The sequence below is a fragment of the Alligator sinensis genome, unplaced genomic scaffold, assembly GCF_000455745.1.
Source record: "Alligator sinensis unplaced genomic scaffold, ASM45574v1 scaffold215_3, whole genome shotgun sequence".
NCBI classification, from domain to species: domain Eukaryota; kingdom Metazoa; phylum Chordata; order Crocodylia; family Alligatoridae; genus Alligator; species Alligator sinensis.
The window spans coordinates 116,535-134,500 of record NW_005842175.1 but is presented as its reverse complement, the minus strand read 5'-3'; the positions used below and the strand labels follow the sequence as shown (position 1 = coordinate 134,500).

The following is a 17,966-nucleotide window of genomic DNA, read 5'->3' as shown; positions in this document are numbered from 1 at the left end:
CCTGGCTTTCTGCGCCATCCTGCACCACCACCGCCCCCACCTGCTGTGAGTGCCCGCTGGGGCCGGGGCCGGGGCCGGGCCGGGGGGCGGTGCCAGGGCTCTGGGCTCTTCCCAGTGGACGCGGCGGGCACGGCTGTCCCTGCTGAGGGAGCCATGTGGGGCTCGTCGCCCACCCCCCTCAGCCGGCGTGGGGTGCTCCGGTCCCGTGCCCATCTCCTCCCACACAGCGGGGCTGGGGAGCTTCGGTGACCCGCGGGGTTACTGCGGTGCGGGCTGCCCCCAGCGCTAGTCGCTGTAGGTGACCCGCGCCATGGGGCAGGGGCCAGCCCTCCCTCACATGCAGAGCAGGGCACTGGGCCGTGACTGGAGCGCACTGGTGCTACTTGTCAGGCGAGTAGTAGATGAATACAAGAGGTCTCCGGCTTACTTACTGAAGAGCGCAGGAAGGCCTAGGAGGGGAACGGCAATTCTCCTGGCTAGAAATGACTTCACGTCGTACGGGACAGGATGTCTGTCCAGAACAATTGGACCTAAGTGACAGCAGCTTCTCCGAACAGGGCCACCTGCTATCCTGAAATGCTCGGTTGCGTGTAACCATCGGCTAACGCACCTGTGTCTCCTTTGGAAGTTATTGTGAGAGCGCTCTGTGCTTTCTCTGAATAAGATCCTTTTCTGGCGCTGTTTATAAGCAAGGTGGTTATGGAAAAAGCACCGGAAAATATGCAGAAGGATGAACCCGGCCTGCACAGGCCCAGGTGTGAGGGATGGACAGCTGCGACTCGGTAGGTGTCCTTCAGAGCTTCCTGTGCTTCCAAGCACATGTGTGTTTTTCCGCAAAGGAAAACTGCATGCTGTTTCTGGTGCTTCCTGGCCTGATTAAATGCCAGCAATAAGAAGAGCACATTGCTTGTTCCAGCGATCCTCTGATCTTGGATGAAGAAGTGCCAGGTGCAGGCTTAATTAGGACAGGGCTTCAATGAAAAGCCAGGGATGAGTGATGGTGACGGAGGGAGCCGGTCCCAGCAGTTTCATTCTGGGCAAATGCCTCGGAGCTTAGTTTTCTCTGTCTGTGCCGGGCTTGCCGGGGGCTCTAGGGTCGAGGGAGATGGATTGACAGGCAGATTTATGAGGGAGAAGGGTAACTTGGGAACAGTGTTGCTTGGGGTGATAGTGTCTTTGTGAGGAAATTACACAGGCAGCTGAGATAAGTCTGCTCCTCAACATAGCATACCCCACCCCTTCCTCCGAACGCCTTGTGATTCGGCCAGCTCGGAAATCCGTCTCCTGTCTGCTCCAGTCTCTACTGGGACTAGGGATGTGTCTGGGATTTATGGTCGCTCCCCTTGTCTTTAAATCATTCAGTTTAACTCATTAGAAAGTGCTCTGAGTCCAACACACAGCAGTTTTGCTTTTGCACTGTTCCTCTCCCTGATCAAGGCATTCTTCTTGCCTTCATTAGGTGCACAATTGCATCTTCTTTGTTGAGATGTCCTCCCCCCCTTGGCCTTTTGCCCCAATTAAGAATGCCACCCAATTAAGAGATGGCATTATCTTAACAGTAATGCTGCTGTGGAACTGTGGTACTGATCATATTACAGAACAGACCCGTATTGTTAGGGGAGAGAGCTCAGGCAGGCTAGAGATCAAATCTGTAGCCTGTCTATTGTAGGAGTGACTTCTCAGATGCCAGGTATGGTGTTCAGTAATTACTTGGGCCAATGAGTCTGGCAGAGGCCTGCTTGATTATTGCAAGATGAGCCTCTGCATAACATAACCTGTTCCAACTGTTTCCTGTCAGAGCCCCTTAAAGGTACAGTTCCCTAAACCCTGCCTAGTGGCTCTGTAGGTACACAGCTTGCAAACTGATACAGGAACACATGTGTTTCATACACCTGTGTTTTCACGAATATCACAGCTATCGGAGGACCGAAAAGCAGACAAAGAGGACTGGCAGGGAAGCAAGATATACAGAAAACCTGTTATACACACTACTGAGCTACCTGGAAGCTTCCCCATTAAGAAGAATCACCATGGCATTAAGCAGACGTCTTTGCTGTTAAGTGTCAGGGGATGAAAGCTGTGCCCTGGCAGATGTCCTGATGAAGTGCTTCTCGGTTATGGGAAGGGAGCTATATTGTAAAGAGAGAACCCAGGGCCTTACAAGGACATGGCATGTTTAGGAAGGATTTTCTGAGGGATGGTCTCATCCTAGCTCCTCTGGCATGTCCTGATTTGGAAACGGATAGAGCAGGAATAATATATCTCCCACACAGCAGAGTAAAAGCATCCTCCTTGTTCTTGTAAAGCACTTCCCATCTACTTGGTAATGGGATCTGGCAGGTCTTTGTGAGTAGACTTCTACAGTTGCAGTGTCTTCCATTATGATTTGTCATTCCAGCCAGTCGGAAACAATCACGCTGATCTCAGCAGCACAAACCAAAGAAGAGATATACATGTTCAAGTGCTCTTATGACCCCTTGGCATCACCCCTCTTCTGGCTCCATCAGGGTGAAGCAGCTGGAGTGGAGCTTGGTCATAGACTTCACCGCTCTGTAATCACGCTAATCCACCACCCTGCTGTGAAAGGCTTCTCCTGCTGCCAGACTCTCCCAGGTGGTGCATATTCATTATTTGTAAAGCATTTGGCATGTGTCATGTCTGGATGCCCCTATTACAGGGAGCTTCGAAGTGCTCCACCCCAAATAGCCACATTGCTATTCAAGATTCTTCCTGTATGAGGGAGAAGCTTTCAGGGGAAGGTGATGTAGTCCCCTCCATGAACTTAGTGAGAGACTATAGTTTTTTCCTATAGTTGAAGACGAATTTGATTTCTTCGGTAACTGCATTTTTAACCCTCTTGACTCTGTCAGGCCTAGCTCGATGTGATGTTACACAGATGGGACTTTAATGCTGTGTATGAACAGAAAGTTTTAGGCAATTGCTTTCCTGGAAGTGGTGGGAACTGTAGGTGCTCAGCAGCCCTGAAATCAGGATGAAGGCTCCTCAGGTTGGCCACTGATCTTGGGTACCAACTTCTGAAAATACAAGCCTGTGCAATGGGGTCTGGCAGATTAGACATGGGGATAGATTTCATAGATTTTTAGGGTCAGAAGGGACATCAGTAGATCATCGAGTTTGACTCCCTGCCCTGGGCAGGAAAAAGTGCCAGAATCAGGTGCCCCAGCTAGGTGCTTGTCTAGCCTCCTCTTAAAGACCTCCAAGGTAGGGGAGAGCACCACCTCCCTTGGAAGCCCGTTCCAGATGTTGGCAACCCTCACTGTAAAGAAATTTTTCCTAATATCTAATCTAAATCTGCTCCCCATCAGTTTATGGCCGTTGTTCTTAGTAACCCCAAGGGACACTCTGGTAAACAGGGTATCCCCCATTCCTTGCTGCCCCTCCCCCCCGATGAATTTGTAGACAGCCACAAGACCTCCTCTCAGGAAATAGGAGCCTGGAGATCTGGATTCTAATCTTAGTTCTAACTCAGCAAGTCACTCAATTTATCCATGCCTCAGTTTCCCTCTCTAAAATGGGGACACCAAGACACTCTTGGCTGTGGCACTGTTCTAGGTTTGACTCAGGAGATCTGGGCTCAGCTCCTGACTGCCTCAAACTCCATGACGTTGGATGAGACACTTAAATTTTTCCCATCCCCATCTGTCAGATGAATATATTCAGGCCTGCTTTATTGAGGGTTGTGAGGATATGTTAGCTTGTGTTTGTACAAAGCTTTGGATATTCAAAGCATAATGCATGTGTTTATTAAGCACCCCTTGTAGTGTGGTGAAGCATGAAGCAGCACTTCTCAGCCAGGGAAGAACCAACATTCTTTCCTGTGTCCTAGCATTGCTGCCTTCCACAAAGCTGGGCAGGGGCTGGGTTAGAAGTGGGTAAGAATAGTGACAAAATTGGAGAAAGAAAAATAGTTGTACAAAGAAAATGAGAACAAACACATACACAAGTAATGGCATTGGATCTGAAAGCCTGAGTCTGCCTCAGATCCCAGGTTCAAATCTAGGCAAGGTCAAGTCAAGACCCCCCCCCCCCCAACACAGCAGCTTTCCAGACTCTTCTCTGGGTGGCTTTTTCAGGCAACCAAAGGCCTCCCTGCAATGTATGGCTATTAAAAAGCCCATGATGCATTTTACAAGCGCATATGAATTTGTCCTTGGGTTTATAGAAAATGCCTCTCCCTCACAGAATCGTGTGCACTCCTTGGCAGTTGCCCTGAGCCTCTGAGGCCATGGCTGCTACTCTTCAGCGGTACTGCATGGATCCAATTAACAAAGCAATTTGGGATGACGGCTGCTATATCCATGGAAATTATTACCCTGGCGTTTTCTGCTTAGATGCTGAATCAGGACAGTTGTTCTCTTGGGATGTCTTCAAGGGATCTGATTTAATAATGGGGAATGGTAAAGCTGATGCTTCATCAGGACAGCGTTTAGCATAAATTGGGTTTTATAGGAATGCGCTGGGCTGATGCCAAAGTAGTTCAGTGGTGTTTAGCCAGATGTTGGGTAGTTAGAAAAGTTTAAGCTCTAATCTCTTAGTAGAGGAGGCGCCAAGCAACGATTAAGGGGATATTTTCATGGGGATGAGCAGTAGTATCTAAAAGCGTTGTCATGCCCCAGCTCCTAATTCTTGTGTCTTACCCCTCCCTGGGGACTGCCATGTGCACTGATAAGCAGAACCTGGCATCCTGGGGCCCAAGTGCTGTGTTAATGTAGAACAATATAAGGGAGTGTGAAGAAGAGGAAAGAGGTGGGTGTGGGGCTAACTCATGCAGACCTGTGGGGCATAACCAGGTGGGATTTGTTCTTTGCAACCCACATTGAGAAACTTCTACCCTGCTTTACCACCCATGTGTCCTCACACACCCCATCACATAGTAACACTCACCATCTTCTTCCCAGGTTCACATCACATCCCCTGCCTTCCACCCAGGCGCAGGGACTTGAGGTAGCTTAATAAAATGGCTTTGGGTTGGTGGGAGAAATTAGGGGTGGGAGTGTGATTTCCTTGCATTTAGTCTGGCTGTAAGGTAGCAGCCCTAGCACTGACCAGGGAGGAGCTTCCTAGCTCCAGTTAAGCCTGTCATGTACATTTAAAGCTGGGACACTCAAAATGAAGGTTACCATTTTTAATTTTTTTTGAAGGAAGATGAAGAGTGAACCTATCCCCAAAATGGGCGTTAGCTCTGCTCTCACCCCTTTTGTATTCCTGAGCTACTCTTTCTGTAAAAACAAACAAGCCAAGTAAAGCTTTTAAGTTTAGATGGCAAAATAGTTGAGAGGAAAAAGTCCATAATGTAACTTTGCCTTTAAAACAAACAAACACGCAAACCTCTATAATCCACTGGGTTCAAAAATAAAGTTACAATTGAGGGACAAGGAACACTCAACATGCAAACTGTCTTCCCTCGGAGACTAGTTTCCAGTTCCTCTCGTCTGTGAGGACACAGTGACATTAGCATCTTCCTTTAAAAAAGAAGCACTATAGCCATGCGGAGTCAGGAGTTGGATTTGTTAAAATCACTTGAGGCTTCTGAGGAAAGGTGTTCATAGATTGTAAGGCCGGAAGAGACCTCAGAAGATCATTGGGTCCAGCCCCCTGCACCAAGCAGGAAAGATAACTGGGGGTCAGGTGATCCCATCAAGGTGACTCTCTAGTCTCCTCTTGAAGATTTCCAGGGTAGGTGATTGCACCACCTCTGGAGGGAGCTTATTTCACAGTCTGGACACCCTGACTATGAAGAAGTTTTTCCTAATGTTGAGCCTGAACTGATCTTCCAGGAGTTTGTGGCCATTACTCCTGGTTTTCCCCTCAGGTGCCCTGGTGAACAGTTGCTTACTAAGGCCTTGATATACTCCCCTAGTGTAGTGGTAAGCTACTACCAGGTCCCCTCTCAGCCTTCTTTTCTTCAGGCTGAAGAGTCCCAGATCCCTCAGCCTTTCCTCGTATGGCTTGCCTTTTAAGACTCTGATCATATGGGTGGCTCTTCTTTGGACTCTCTCAAGCTTGTCCACATCCTTGTTAAAGTGTGGTGCCCAGAACTGAACGCAGTACTCCAGCTGCGGTCTCACCAATGCTGAGTAGAATGGAAGAATCACCTCCTTGGTTTTGCTGGAGATGCATCAATTGATGCATGCCAGAGTATTATTTGCCCTGCTGGCTACAGCATCGCACTGATGGTTCATACTCATACTGTGGTCTGTTATTACACTCGGGTCCCTTTCATTTGTGGTGCTAGTCAGTTTGGTGCTGCAAAGCCTGTAGGTGTGTTGTGGGTGGCTCGTCCCAAGGTGGAGCACTTTACATTTCTCAACATTGAACTTCATTAGGTTCTGATACGCCCAACTTGCTAGCCTGTCTAGATCCACCTGTATCTGTAGCCTATCTTCAAGTGTGACCACGCTTCTCCATAACTTGGTGTCATCCACAAACTTGGCCAGTAAGCCCTTCACCCCCACATCCAAATCGTTAATAAAGATGTTGAAAAGTACTGGACTGAGCACAGACCCCTGTGGGACACCTCTGCCTGCTTCTTGCCAGGATGACACAGATCCGTTCACTACAACTCTCTGGGTTCTATTCTGGAGCCAGTTTCTCACCCACCTGACTGTCTTGGAGTTAAGCCCCCAATCCTCCAATTTTCCTAGTGAGGACATTGTGAGGTACTAGATCAAAGGCCTTTTGGAAGTCAAGGTATACAATGTCAACGTGTTCTCTCGTGTCCAGGTGACGAGTTACCTGGTCATAGAAGGAGAATGAGGTTGGTAAGGCAAGACCTGCTCACGATGAAGCCATGCTGGCTGTTATTCAGAATATTCCCTTCTGCAAGTTCATTGCAGATAGACTCCTTGATGAACATTTCTATGATTTTCCCTAGGGTAGAAGTTAGGTTGATTGGCCTATAGTTACCCGGGTCCTCCCTCCTGCCCTTCTCGTGGATGGGCACAACATTGGCCTTTTTCCAGTCCTCATGGCCTTCTCCAGAGTGCCATGAGTTGTGGAAGAGTTTCGCCAGGGGTTCCACAATGACTTCAGCCAGTTCCTTCAGCACCCTTGGATGAAGATCATCTGGTCCTGCTGACTTGTATATGTCTAATTTTTTTAATTGGTCATACACCAATTCTATGGCAATAGTAGGAAGGCAATTATGTCTATCATGCTCATCCTCTACTCTGCCTGGCATGGTTTTTCCCCTTGGTCCAGTGACAGACCGAGGCAAAGTAGTCATTCAGGAGTTCAGCTTTCTCCTGGGTACCAGTAACCAGCTCTCCTGATTTGTTGAGCAGTGGCCCCACACTCCCATTCGTTTTCCTCCTGTTCCCTATGTACAGACCCTATGTGTTGTCCATGTTGTCTTACCAGTTCGTAGAAGTGCTCTGCTCTGCATGGTGGAAGGGAACCTGGCAGAGATCATGGTGCTGGCTGCAAGTTCCAAGAAGTGCAATGTAGACAGGTCTAGCAGGTGTTGCAAAACAACCCACTGGTGTGGGAAAGGCAAGCTGCATGGCATGGGCTTTTGTAGGCTGTGCCATGAGGCATGTGGATGTCGGTCAACATGGACCTGCCCTGTTAGAGGCATGTTCTTGTCTGCCTTTCTCATATGGAGTAGTGAGGAGTGCCTTACCCCATGCCATGAGTAAACCCATTGGGTTTGCTGAACAGCTGAGGTGATGCCAGGGGTGAGGAAATTTTTGTCAGACAGATTTCATGTAAAGACAGGCAGCTGGCCGCCTCTTGGATTCAAGCAAATGCTTTGTGTGAGTGAGAGCTGTAGACCCTGAGTCTCTTTAGGCTTGTACCATTATTTGTGAAATGGGGATATGGTGCATCTACTCCAGAGGTGTGCTGTGGTGGTAAATGCATCCCTTTAGAAAGAATGTCCAAGTCAGAGACTGGAAGGCACGGCATGTGCAGCCTGCCATGGCACATCCTGTTCTACACCACAAACGTATCCAACTTCTCAGTAGTTCCCTCATGCCAGGTGCTGAAAATATTGCAAGGTCTTTTACCTTTTGTGCTCTGCACTGATTGGGCCCCCTTTGGCAATGGATATTTCAAGCCCTTGCAAGCAGGCTGCTTGCACTTTGCACTGGTCGCAAGTCCTGAAGCGACAGGTGAAATCCCTGAGTGTATTGGGGATCAGAGCTGGTCTCTAGCTGCCAAGATTCTTGGCTGAGCCAGAAAGGCATCCAGGGTTTAGCCTGTCATCTAGCTGTGGTTCTAATGTATTTTGTTAGAAATGAGTGTCTGCCTTTCACTGTAGGTGCCTGGAGGGAATGGGGGATTTGGGGATATGTGGGCAGAGGTGTGTTATCAGGGGGAGTTCCAAGTGGTGAGGTGTAGGGTGATTGGTGCTCTTACATCCTCTTCAGCAGAAGCCTTTAGGCACTGCTGGAATACAAATAATATGATACTAATATAGTTTGTAATTCCTGGCCTTTAGCCCTGCAGGCTTGTTTTTAAATGAGAAAATCCTCTTATGGGTTCTCTCCCTGTTTACAGCCTTAAATCTGCTTTAACAAAGGTTCTGTTTGTCTGGGAATTATGCTTTTAGTTACTGAAGTGCTGCCACTGGTCCTGCCAACATGATAGCAGTGTCTTTCATAGCTATCTCTCCACTTCCCCCTGTCACCCTTCTGTTTTCTTGTTTCAGAGACTTTGATTCGCTCTCCAAGGAGAATGTCTATGAGAACAACCGCCTGGTGAGTGCCTGTGATGCCATGCACTGGGGAAAGAGGAAGTCTTGGACATGGGAAATAATGTGCTAAGTCACACGTTGCTAGCAGAGCAGGAAGTCTAGGAGTGGGGGTTAGGGTAGCAATGATGAGGCTAGAAAAAAACATTAACTCTGGGGAAGGCAGATGCATTCCTGTGTGAATGAGAAACCTCTCCACAGCATCTCCCATGCAGTCTGAGCCCACAACAAAGACAATATTAGATTCTAACTTTCCAAGTGGAAAATAACTAAATTGTTGTAGCATCTTCCTGGCACCACCAGTGCCTCCACATTTCCAGTTCTAAGCTTTAACAAACATCTGCAGAAAGAAACCAGTGAGATTCCAGGTATGGGTAGAGGTCAAGCTGCTACAAGTCATACCCATTTCATGTCACTCCTGCTGGTGCTGGGAAAAGCTGCTATCATCAGCAGAAGCAGGTACTGGAGTTATTCATAGGGCAGGAGGCACCCAAAAAACCAAAGACTTGAAATAGAGGAGAGCAGATGTGACCTCTTTCGTTGCCCTGCTAACAAGATCAAGGAGTCTTGGGTATGCTAGAGATTAAGGGAAAGGCTCCAGAGGTGGATAAATGAAGGTGGGAGGGAAGGGCAGCACGTAGCTCCCAGTAGTTCCAGGTGTGGTGGAGGGAGAAGCTTAAATGCATCAGATAGCCTGCATGCCAGGTGCTGATCTGAAAGATGGAGGTTCTAGTCATGTTCCTCATACTACACTCTAGTTGCAGTCCCAGTGCTGTCCCTGGCAGCTGGTGGCCAGAGAGCTGGATTTCTCCCCAGGGTGATTTTGATGGTGAACCCCCAATGTCTCCTCTATTCTAGCAAATACCAGCTGAATTGGTGTTTCCTAGTGATGTAGCCCACTTGGGATGGGCACGATTCCCTGAGAATCGATGATCCAGAGGGCAGGAGGAGTCTAAGCAATGGGTGGCCATGAGGCCAAGGCAGTATCTGGTGAATTGATGGACTCAGTGGTGAAATATAGTTAGTCATAGAGCAGCCAGTCCGGATGTGATTCTTGGTGAAGCAGTGGTCCCAAGTCGCATGCCCTCCTTGGAACAGTCCTGAGCACTGAGTGGGGACCATACCATTTTGATCAGGCTGTGGTCTCTTACTGCCCTTCTTTCCCACCCCATTATCCCAGCCAGCCAGGTGTCTGGTGCTCTCTGTGCTAGGAGGAATGTGCTTATTTGGCTCTGTGGGTTAATGGTGGAATGTACTTGAATTCTCTTGTGGCTGCTAAGCAAGTGTGGACAGTACACAGGTGAAGGTGGAGTGCTGAGGTCAGCAGAGAACATCTGATCTGTGAACAGGGACTTCAAAACCACCCCAGGCAGAGCTGGAAAGACAATGATATGTATCATCAGAGCTCACTTGAGGCTGAGTTAAACAAAAAATGAGTCACAGGACCTGCTGAGTTTCCTAGGTGGCATCCAGTCATCACTTTCTTCCCCCCAACAAGGAAAACCCAGCCTCACGTTTGGTCTCATTCAGGATTTTGGCTCCCTGCAGTGAGACTCTTACCCTGTCTCTTATATAGTCCATTTCTCTGCCTCTGCCTATAGAGTGGGAGTCTCCTTGATGTTGCTACCGGGTTTGTTTTGCCTTAGCTTTGTTTATACAAACTGGTTGGGCCCCAGTATTAACTATGCCTATTTCTTGCTTCCTGCTGTATGTGACCTTGTGGCTTACACCTGGCTCCTGCGCTCCAAGGTGGGAGTTCCACTTGTGTCCAGGAGTCTCTTTTCTCCCAGGGGCCTTGGCCTGACCTCTGTTTCTTCTCCTCCCCCTCTGGAACCCCTGCAGGCCTTTGAGGTGGCGGAGCGGGAGCTGGGAATCCCGGCTCTGCTGGATCCCAATGATATGGTCTCCATGAAGGTCCCTGATTGCCTCAGCATCATGACCTATGTATCTCAGTATTACAACTATTTCAACAACCCCAGCCCAGGTGAGTGCTCCAGCCTCTTTCTCCTCTCTCTGCCATGGCACTGAAGGGAAATTCAGCCATGCCTTACTATGGCAGCATGTTCTATCCCTGCCCCCCAGGGCAGTGACCTCTTTAGAGCTTCCTGTTCCACCCTAGAGCTTCCTATTCTCTGTTTGGCATGTATTGCTGCAGGAAGCAACTTGGGGGATGGGGGGACAGTTTGGCCTTATGAAGTTAGTCGCCATTTTCAGAAACCAGCCCCAACAGTGGCTCAGAGGGCAGACAGGCAATTCTCGACGTGGGAATTTGAGAGCACTCGCATTGTTACTTGCTTCCACCTTTTTTTCAGAATCAGAATCAGAACTGCAGGTGGTGATCTGCTTCAGGGGATAGGGCAGGGCACTTGGATCTTGGTGATCCTGTCAGACAGAAGCTGTGGGCTTAGGGATCTGGAATAACGAGGCGCTCAGTGCTGGTTGCTGGCCGGGATGCAGTCCCTTTTGAACAGGGGTGTCAAACATGGCTCACAGGTTGGATCAGGCCCATGGAACCATTTTATCCAGTCTGCTGGTAGTCTGGCAGTCTGCCAGAAATTGGGGGGTGAGGCTGGTGAGGTGTTGCTGCTGCAGAATTTGGGGTCTCTGGGCCCTGATGGATATGGCCATTGGTGGCAGGGGGGGTAAGCGAGGGCTGTACAAATTTCTTCAGCTGGCCCTGGACCCCTGCTGCTACTGCTGTCCAAACAGGCCTGTGTTGCTGCCCAAATGCAGAGGGGTCCCCACAGTCGAGGTCCAACCCAGGCTGATTTTAACTCCCTGCTTTAGAACATCTTTCCTGGAATGGCTCTGGGATCGAGGCTTCCCTGTGCTCCCTTTCCCCAACATCACTTCCCCATACCTAACCCCCTGAGTTACAGCTTGAAACATTTCTTCAGCCTGACGAAGTGTGTTAGTGCCCGAAAGCTTGCTAAGAAGAATTTTTCCAATTGTTTGAGTTGGTCTAATAAAAGATTGGATTTACGCAGCTTGGATTTACGCAAAGAACCTTGTCAGCTTGATGCTAAGACATCTTCTGTATAACACACCCTTACACTGGCCTTTCCCATGAGAGCCTCTGTGTCTCTCCCTCCAGGGATTAACAGACTGCAGGAGCTCCCCTCCCTCCAGGTGTTGGTGAGATGATGTCCTGGCAACAGGAGGGATGTCCTGGAGCCCTGCTGTCAGCACTCAGGAGCTGGAGGTCCAGTGGGGTAACAGTAATGCCTAGCACTTCCCAATTATTTTCTTGCTCTAAGCATTCTCCACTTGATCTTTGCAACACTCTGTAAGGTCTCTAAGGAGCATTAGTTATCCCTGTTTTATAGATGAGTCATGGGAAGGAGGAACAATTTGCTCAGGCCTGAGCCAGAGCCCCAAAAGAATGCAGGGCTTCCAGTTGTCAGCCTCGTGGCTAAACCAGTAGCTCACACCTCTCTCTCCCTCCTAGAATAGGTACTGAGGCGTAAGAAGCAGTGAGGTCCCATCCTGTGTCACGAGGCTTGGTGATTTTCCCACACCACATGCTTTGCATGAGTCATCCTCTTGTCAGTGCCCGATTCCCTTTTTGCTGTGTCTCTTTCTAGGCAGAGTCCCTCCACCTATGAAGCGCCCAGCTGCTGCCTCTTCACCCCCTCTGCCAGCTCACAAGAAACCCGTGGCTGTGGCTGACAGCACCCCAGCACCTCAGGTACTTAAATATATTGACTCAAAGCCCCATCTTCCCTGTTATTTCTCTTTATTAAACTGTTCACAAGAGAGTGCATGTCTTGAGGAGATGAGTTTACTGCACTCTTTTTCCTTTGCTGGGACACATTGCGGCAGATATTTGCGTGTTGCTCTTTTGTGTAGTGCTCTTTCGGAGAGGGGCCCAGCAGGGGAAACCTTCTGTTCCCAGGAGTCTGGGGACTGAAATGCTGCTCTTCAGGCATTTTGTTCAGTCAAAAAGGTGGATGCTGAGGGCAAGGAGGGTGAAATGGGCAGTGCTAGATGTTTCTTTGGGAATGCAAGGACTCAAGGCATTACTTGTCAAAAGAGGAGGGTAACCCAGAGGTCCCTGCCAGTGTGACAGCAGGGTACAACTACAGAGCTGTGGGATACCTTTTCTTTTCCCATCCCTCTAGCTCTACCTCAGGATTCAGCAGATGTTGAGGACATCCCACCTGTGGGATAGAACAGTGTGTTAGATACAGCCCTATGATTAAGTAGAGGTTGGACATGACCCTTCACTTCCTCCTCCTCCTTCTCCTCCTCCTCCTCCTCCTCCTCTCCTGTAGTGGGCACAGGGTATGGAATGGGGGTGAGGCTCCCTTTTGTGTCCTGGGTTTGGGCAGAGGATATGGTCCCTTCTCAGCAGAGTTGAGAATGGTCTTGGGCTGGGACCTGCCTCTGAGGCAGAGGATGTTGCTGGTTATCATGTCCAACTCCTCTGCTTGCTGTTAGATGCTGATTTCTGTCCTTGGGATTTACTGGTGGGAGTGTCTGGGGATCCAACTGGGACTAGTGCCCATGGGTTGAGTGCTGAGCTTCCGCTCAGTCCATGTCCCAAATAGCTTCTGATCTCATGACACTCATGGTCATAGTGGCCAGTGGCTTTGGGGGCAGCCCCACCATTCTGATGTCTCTGTGTGTTCCACTTCAGGATGATGCGGCTGAAGGCCTAGCAGAGAGATCCCAGCGCACCACACTCAGCAGCACCTGTGCTGCCTGCCAGCAGCACGTCCACCTCGTCCAACGCTATATGGTGGAGGGCAGGCTCTACCACCGCCTGTGCTTCAGGTAAGCCACCCCTGGGCCATGCACTGATCCTGTCCCCTCTAGCACAGCGGGTGAGCTGCCCTTCCCCATCTGACGGGGCTCTAGCCACTGGCAAATTCTGCAGCCAGGTTGGCATCATCTTCACTCTCATGCAGATGAGGGAAGCAGAACTATCAGGGTGTTTGGGCAGACCGCTGCAGCTGGTCAGATATCCTGGCTCCCAGAGCAGTTAATGACTGGAGTTTTGAGTAGAAGTGGAAAAAAACCCTCTCTCATATACTCCCCCATGCAGCTTGGGGGATGGGAGGCAGGATTACTTTCCAATCCCATTTTAGACCTAGTAGACTAAGGATAGATACCCTTGTAAATATATCCCATACTGCTTTCCCTTATGCTTTGCTTATTCTTAACAGCTCCTCTACTGACTTCTCAGATCTGTGCCTCGGTAATACCCTGTGGCAGGGAGTTCTTTGGGTTAACCAGGGTAAAAAGAGCCCCCCTTTTTTTGGCCAAACTTACCATCTTTCTCTTTCCCCATAGCTCCCCTTTTCTCTGTGCTGTTGCTCTTAATTTCAACATTTCTAATATTAAATGGGAGCACTGTACAAGAGCCTGAAGTGCCCTGACAGCTCATTATTTTTTATACTGGTATCATGCAGCCAGCTGCCTTTAACACCAAACACTCAGACAGGAGGCATTTAGCTTAGCTTTCATGGGAGTGGCAGGTTGGTTCTTTTGAGCTCACATTGTCTGTGCATATGTCTGCTCTTGCCAGTCTGAACAGGGCTGACTTCAATGTTAATTATATTCGTTATAGTAGCACTTTGAGACAAACATGCACCAAGAATCAGTCTTTGAGGAGACTTTAGGCCTATGTGGACTTGGCAAAAGATGAATGAAAGGGGGGGATTATTCTCCCTGTTTAGTGGGCTGCGAGCTAAGGTACAGAGAGCTGAGGTGACTTGCCCAATCTGTGGCAGAGCTGATCATTGAATCAAGCACTAGTCTTGTGCAGAAACCTCAGGGCTGCTTTTCCTATAGAAAGCTCTGCTCCCTCTCATGGGGTCTCTCCCTCTTTCTCTCTCTTGCTGGCAGATGTAAGGAATGCTCCAGCACGCTGGTCCCTGGATCTTACCAGCCTGGGTCAGAGCCAGGCACTTTTATATGCACCCAGCACCATGGCAAACTGGGCCTGAGTGGGAGAGCAGACAGTAGGCCTAGCCCAGACCTGCAGTACCCAGCCAAGAGGACTGAGGTTGGGACAGTGAGTGTCAGTGAAGATGTGCCCCCAGCAGAAGGAGAGGCGGGAAAGGAGGACAGTGTCCCAGTGCCTGTGGCAGTTGCATTGGAGAGCCACCCCCGAGGAGAGGAGGAGGTGGGTAGAGGGGAGAAGACCAGTGCACCTGATGCAGTGGAGACAGCAACACCCCCTGCCCTGACAGACAACACAACGTCAAGCTCTGAGTCCCCTTCTCAAACTCCAGCCAGGCCTCCTCTCCCCATCAAACCATCAGTGGCCAACCAGGACAAAGCCAGCCCGCTGGACGGACGGCTCCGGGACCCTCGGCCCACCCCTGCACCGCGGAGGGCTGCAGATGCTACAGCCCTTTCACCTCCAAACTCCCACCCCATCCCGCGACCCAGATCCATCCAGAGTGAGGCCTCTGAACTGGGTCCCAGCCTAGTGAATGGTAAGAAGGAGCAGGGATGTTGTGTGGGGAGCTACCCGTTCTAGTTGTTCTGGCTATATGCAGCTGGTTAAGGTTCAGAAAAGTCTCTTGTCTTGCCAAATGAGACCCAGAGAGATCCCCTCACCACACACCTGGGGTCAGACTGATATCTTGGTGTCTCCATTTGAACTCGAGGTTCACTTACTGACCCACAGTCCTTTCAGTGGGAAATAAGTGCAGGTAGGCCTCATACCCTGCTAGTCCCTTGTATTTCTCCAGACCCCAACAGGGGATGCCCAGGCAGTGGGAGGGAATGCACAGTGGGTGGTCACTCACCCACTACTGAGAGCATGATAGCTGTTCAAAACAATGTAGAGCAGGTGGGAGTGAGGAGTTATTTCTCCTGCTGGCAGCTGCTTGGGGGGTTGGATTTTCAGCTAAGGTGTAATGGCCCTGGTCTTAGAGATTCACCTCTACCTGCCAGAGGTTGAGAGGATCTCATGGGAGAGTGGGAGAAGCTAGGACTTTATTCAGAAGTAGGAGGCATGTTGAGCTATTCACCTGTTTCCTAACATCTTTCCAGCATTTTAACTGCCTGGCACATCTCTTTCCTATTGCCTCTCTAGGTAGCGCGCCTGAATCTAGCCCCCCAGTCCCAAAACCAAGAGGGAGACCCACGTCCTCTGATCGGTATGTGTTTTTGCTTGCAAATTGCCACCCCCTCCCATCCCAACCGATCTGCGTTCAAGGAGGATGAGGGGCCATGTGGGTGAGGCCTGGGATGAGGAGTCTTGAGACCCAAGTTCTATTCCAGACTTAGATCCAGCAAGTCCCCTCCCGGTGCCTCCCTTCCCCAATTTGTCCAGCAGAACTGATAATACTCCTCTCTGCCTTATGGGGTTGTTACAAGACTCTTTCTTAAGGCAAATAAAGCACTTTGAGCTTCTCAAAAGAAGGGGCTAGGGGAGGGCAAAGAGCATGTCTGACTGATGTCTACCTGGATGCCCTCATATTCTGAGCCCCTCTCCAGGCTGGCCCCAGCGACTGCAGCAGTGGAAACGCTTAGTCTTTTGGTGCAACCTTCTAGCACGGGCAGGTTCCTGCGGGGCCCTCAGAGTGCTTCCCAGGGGCTGCTACATATTATCCCTATGTCTTGGAGAGAGAAACTGCAGTACAAAGAGTGAGGCACCTTGACCTGACTGAGTGAGCAGATGTGGCATTGGGCCTCTGGGGCTTTTTCTTGGTCTGATTATGGGCTGATAAATGGCTCTGTGAAGGACTTCCCGGAGCCACATTCCTGCATTCAGTGGGTAGATGAAAGTAATTCCTGCAGTGGGGAGACTCCTGCATTTCTCCCACCTCAGCTGATGGTGAGGATCCCAACAGCAGGCCCAGCCAGAAGGAGCTGTTTACAGTGCTCGGGCCTAGTCTGCCCTACACAGTTTTGCCAGCAGAACTGTGGGTGCATCCATGCTTGTGGCTTCCCTGTGGTGACAGCACTGTCACTTTCTGCCAACAGGGCCACACCAGCCCTCCAGCCTGAAAGGAGTTCTGCACCTCCTACTAGCTGCTGCATCCCTTCAGCGCTGGGCTTGCCCAAGGTGTGCTGCATGCCGTATCACCCCAGAGCTACACAATTGTGGCTGGAGCAGCATGGAGCTGCCAGACGCCATAGGGGTGTACATGCATTCTGGTGGCTTCCTTGTGGCGGCTGCTGTCTCCCACCAGGACTCATGGTGACAGAAGCATTGACAAGACTTTATGCTGCCCTTCTGCCCCCAGTGGTTGACAGCACTGAGCTGAGCATGAGGGATGACTTATTCTTCCCTGTTGAGGGAGAAAGGAGGAAGGGATGGGAGAAAGACTACTTTTTCACAGAATGGCTCCCAGTGTTGCTTTGGCAGATGGAGAAATGAAGACCTAGGGGCCTACTTCCAAACCTCATTAGTGAGACTAGCAGGTTTTAGCTCCCCTGGCTTAGAAGCGTGTCAGGCCAGTCTGGCCCAGCCTGCTCCTGGGTATGAATATTTGGTGCCCAGATAAGGCCTGTGGTGGAGAAGGCTTTTCAGATGCCCTGCTTGAGATGTCCATGCTCTGTGAATTCCCTCTGCTGTCCTGCTTCCTTTTTCCCACCCACCTTCCCCTCCCATCATTCTTTCTTCCTTGTTTCGGGCCTTCCCTTTAACTAGATCAGGAGCTTCTGCAAGAACAAAGAACCCTCCGTGGATTGCGTTAGTGCAGGCTGAACCCAAAAAGAAGCCAGCTCCACCCCCACCAGGCAGCGGCAGAGAGACCCCAAGCCGGACTTCAGAGGAGGAGGATGGGGAAGAGGTGAAGGCAAAGGACAGCAGCAGTGGAGCTGACAGCAGCGAACCCAAACCCTATAACCCCTTTGAGGATGAGGAGGAAGAGGAAGAAGCTGCCATGCCCAAGAGCACACCAAACCAGGAGCAGGGCGAGGGTGGAGCGAAACCCATCCATCCCTGGTATGGCATCACGCCCACCAGCAGCCCCAAGATGAAGAAGCGGCCAGCGCCAAAAGCACCCAGTGCCTCCCCACTAGGTGAGCCCCCTTCTGTCCCAGACCAGAGAGGAACCAGGGAGGTAGAGAGGACAGTGCTCAGCCCTCCCACTTGGGGCTGCTACTGCCTCCTCCCCCGCAAGAATGGGCAGCCCCAAAGCTATTGTCTACCAGCACCCACAGCTGCCAATAAGGCAGAACAAGTCCTCCCCTCCATGGTGGCTTTACTGGGACCGAGACTTCCAGATGCTTCTCTCCCCCCTACTCCCAAGGGTGGAGACTCGCCAGAGGATCCTTATTCCTGGTG

At 50.3% G+C, this 17,966-nt stretch overlaps 1 protein-coding gene across 1 annotated transcript in view; it reads left to right on the top strand.

The window, feature by feature from the left end:
* The window catches only part of MICALL1 (MICAL like 1), a 30,477-nt gene that overhangs the window by 3,724 nt on the left and 8,787 nt on the right, over positions 1-17,966 (top strand). Inside the window, exons 2-9 of the mRNA XM_025206891.1 lie at positions 7,381-7,480; positions 8,672-8,720; positions 10,556-10,697; positions 12,298-12,401; positions 13,353-13,489; positions 14,564-15,159; positions 15,765-15,828; positions 17,328-17,701. Coding sequence (XP_025062676.1) covers positions 7,381-7,480; positions 8,672-8,720; positions 10,556-10,697; positions 12,298-12,401; positions 13,353-13,489; positions 14,564-15,159; positions 15,765-15,828; positions 17,328-17,701 — 1,566 coding nt within the window. The remainder of the gene's footprint in view (positions 1-7,380; positions 7,481-8,671; positions 8,721-10,555; positions 10,698-12,297; positions 12,402-13,352; positions 13,490-14,563; positions 15,160-15,764; positions 15,829-17,327; positions 17,702-17,966) is intronic.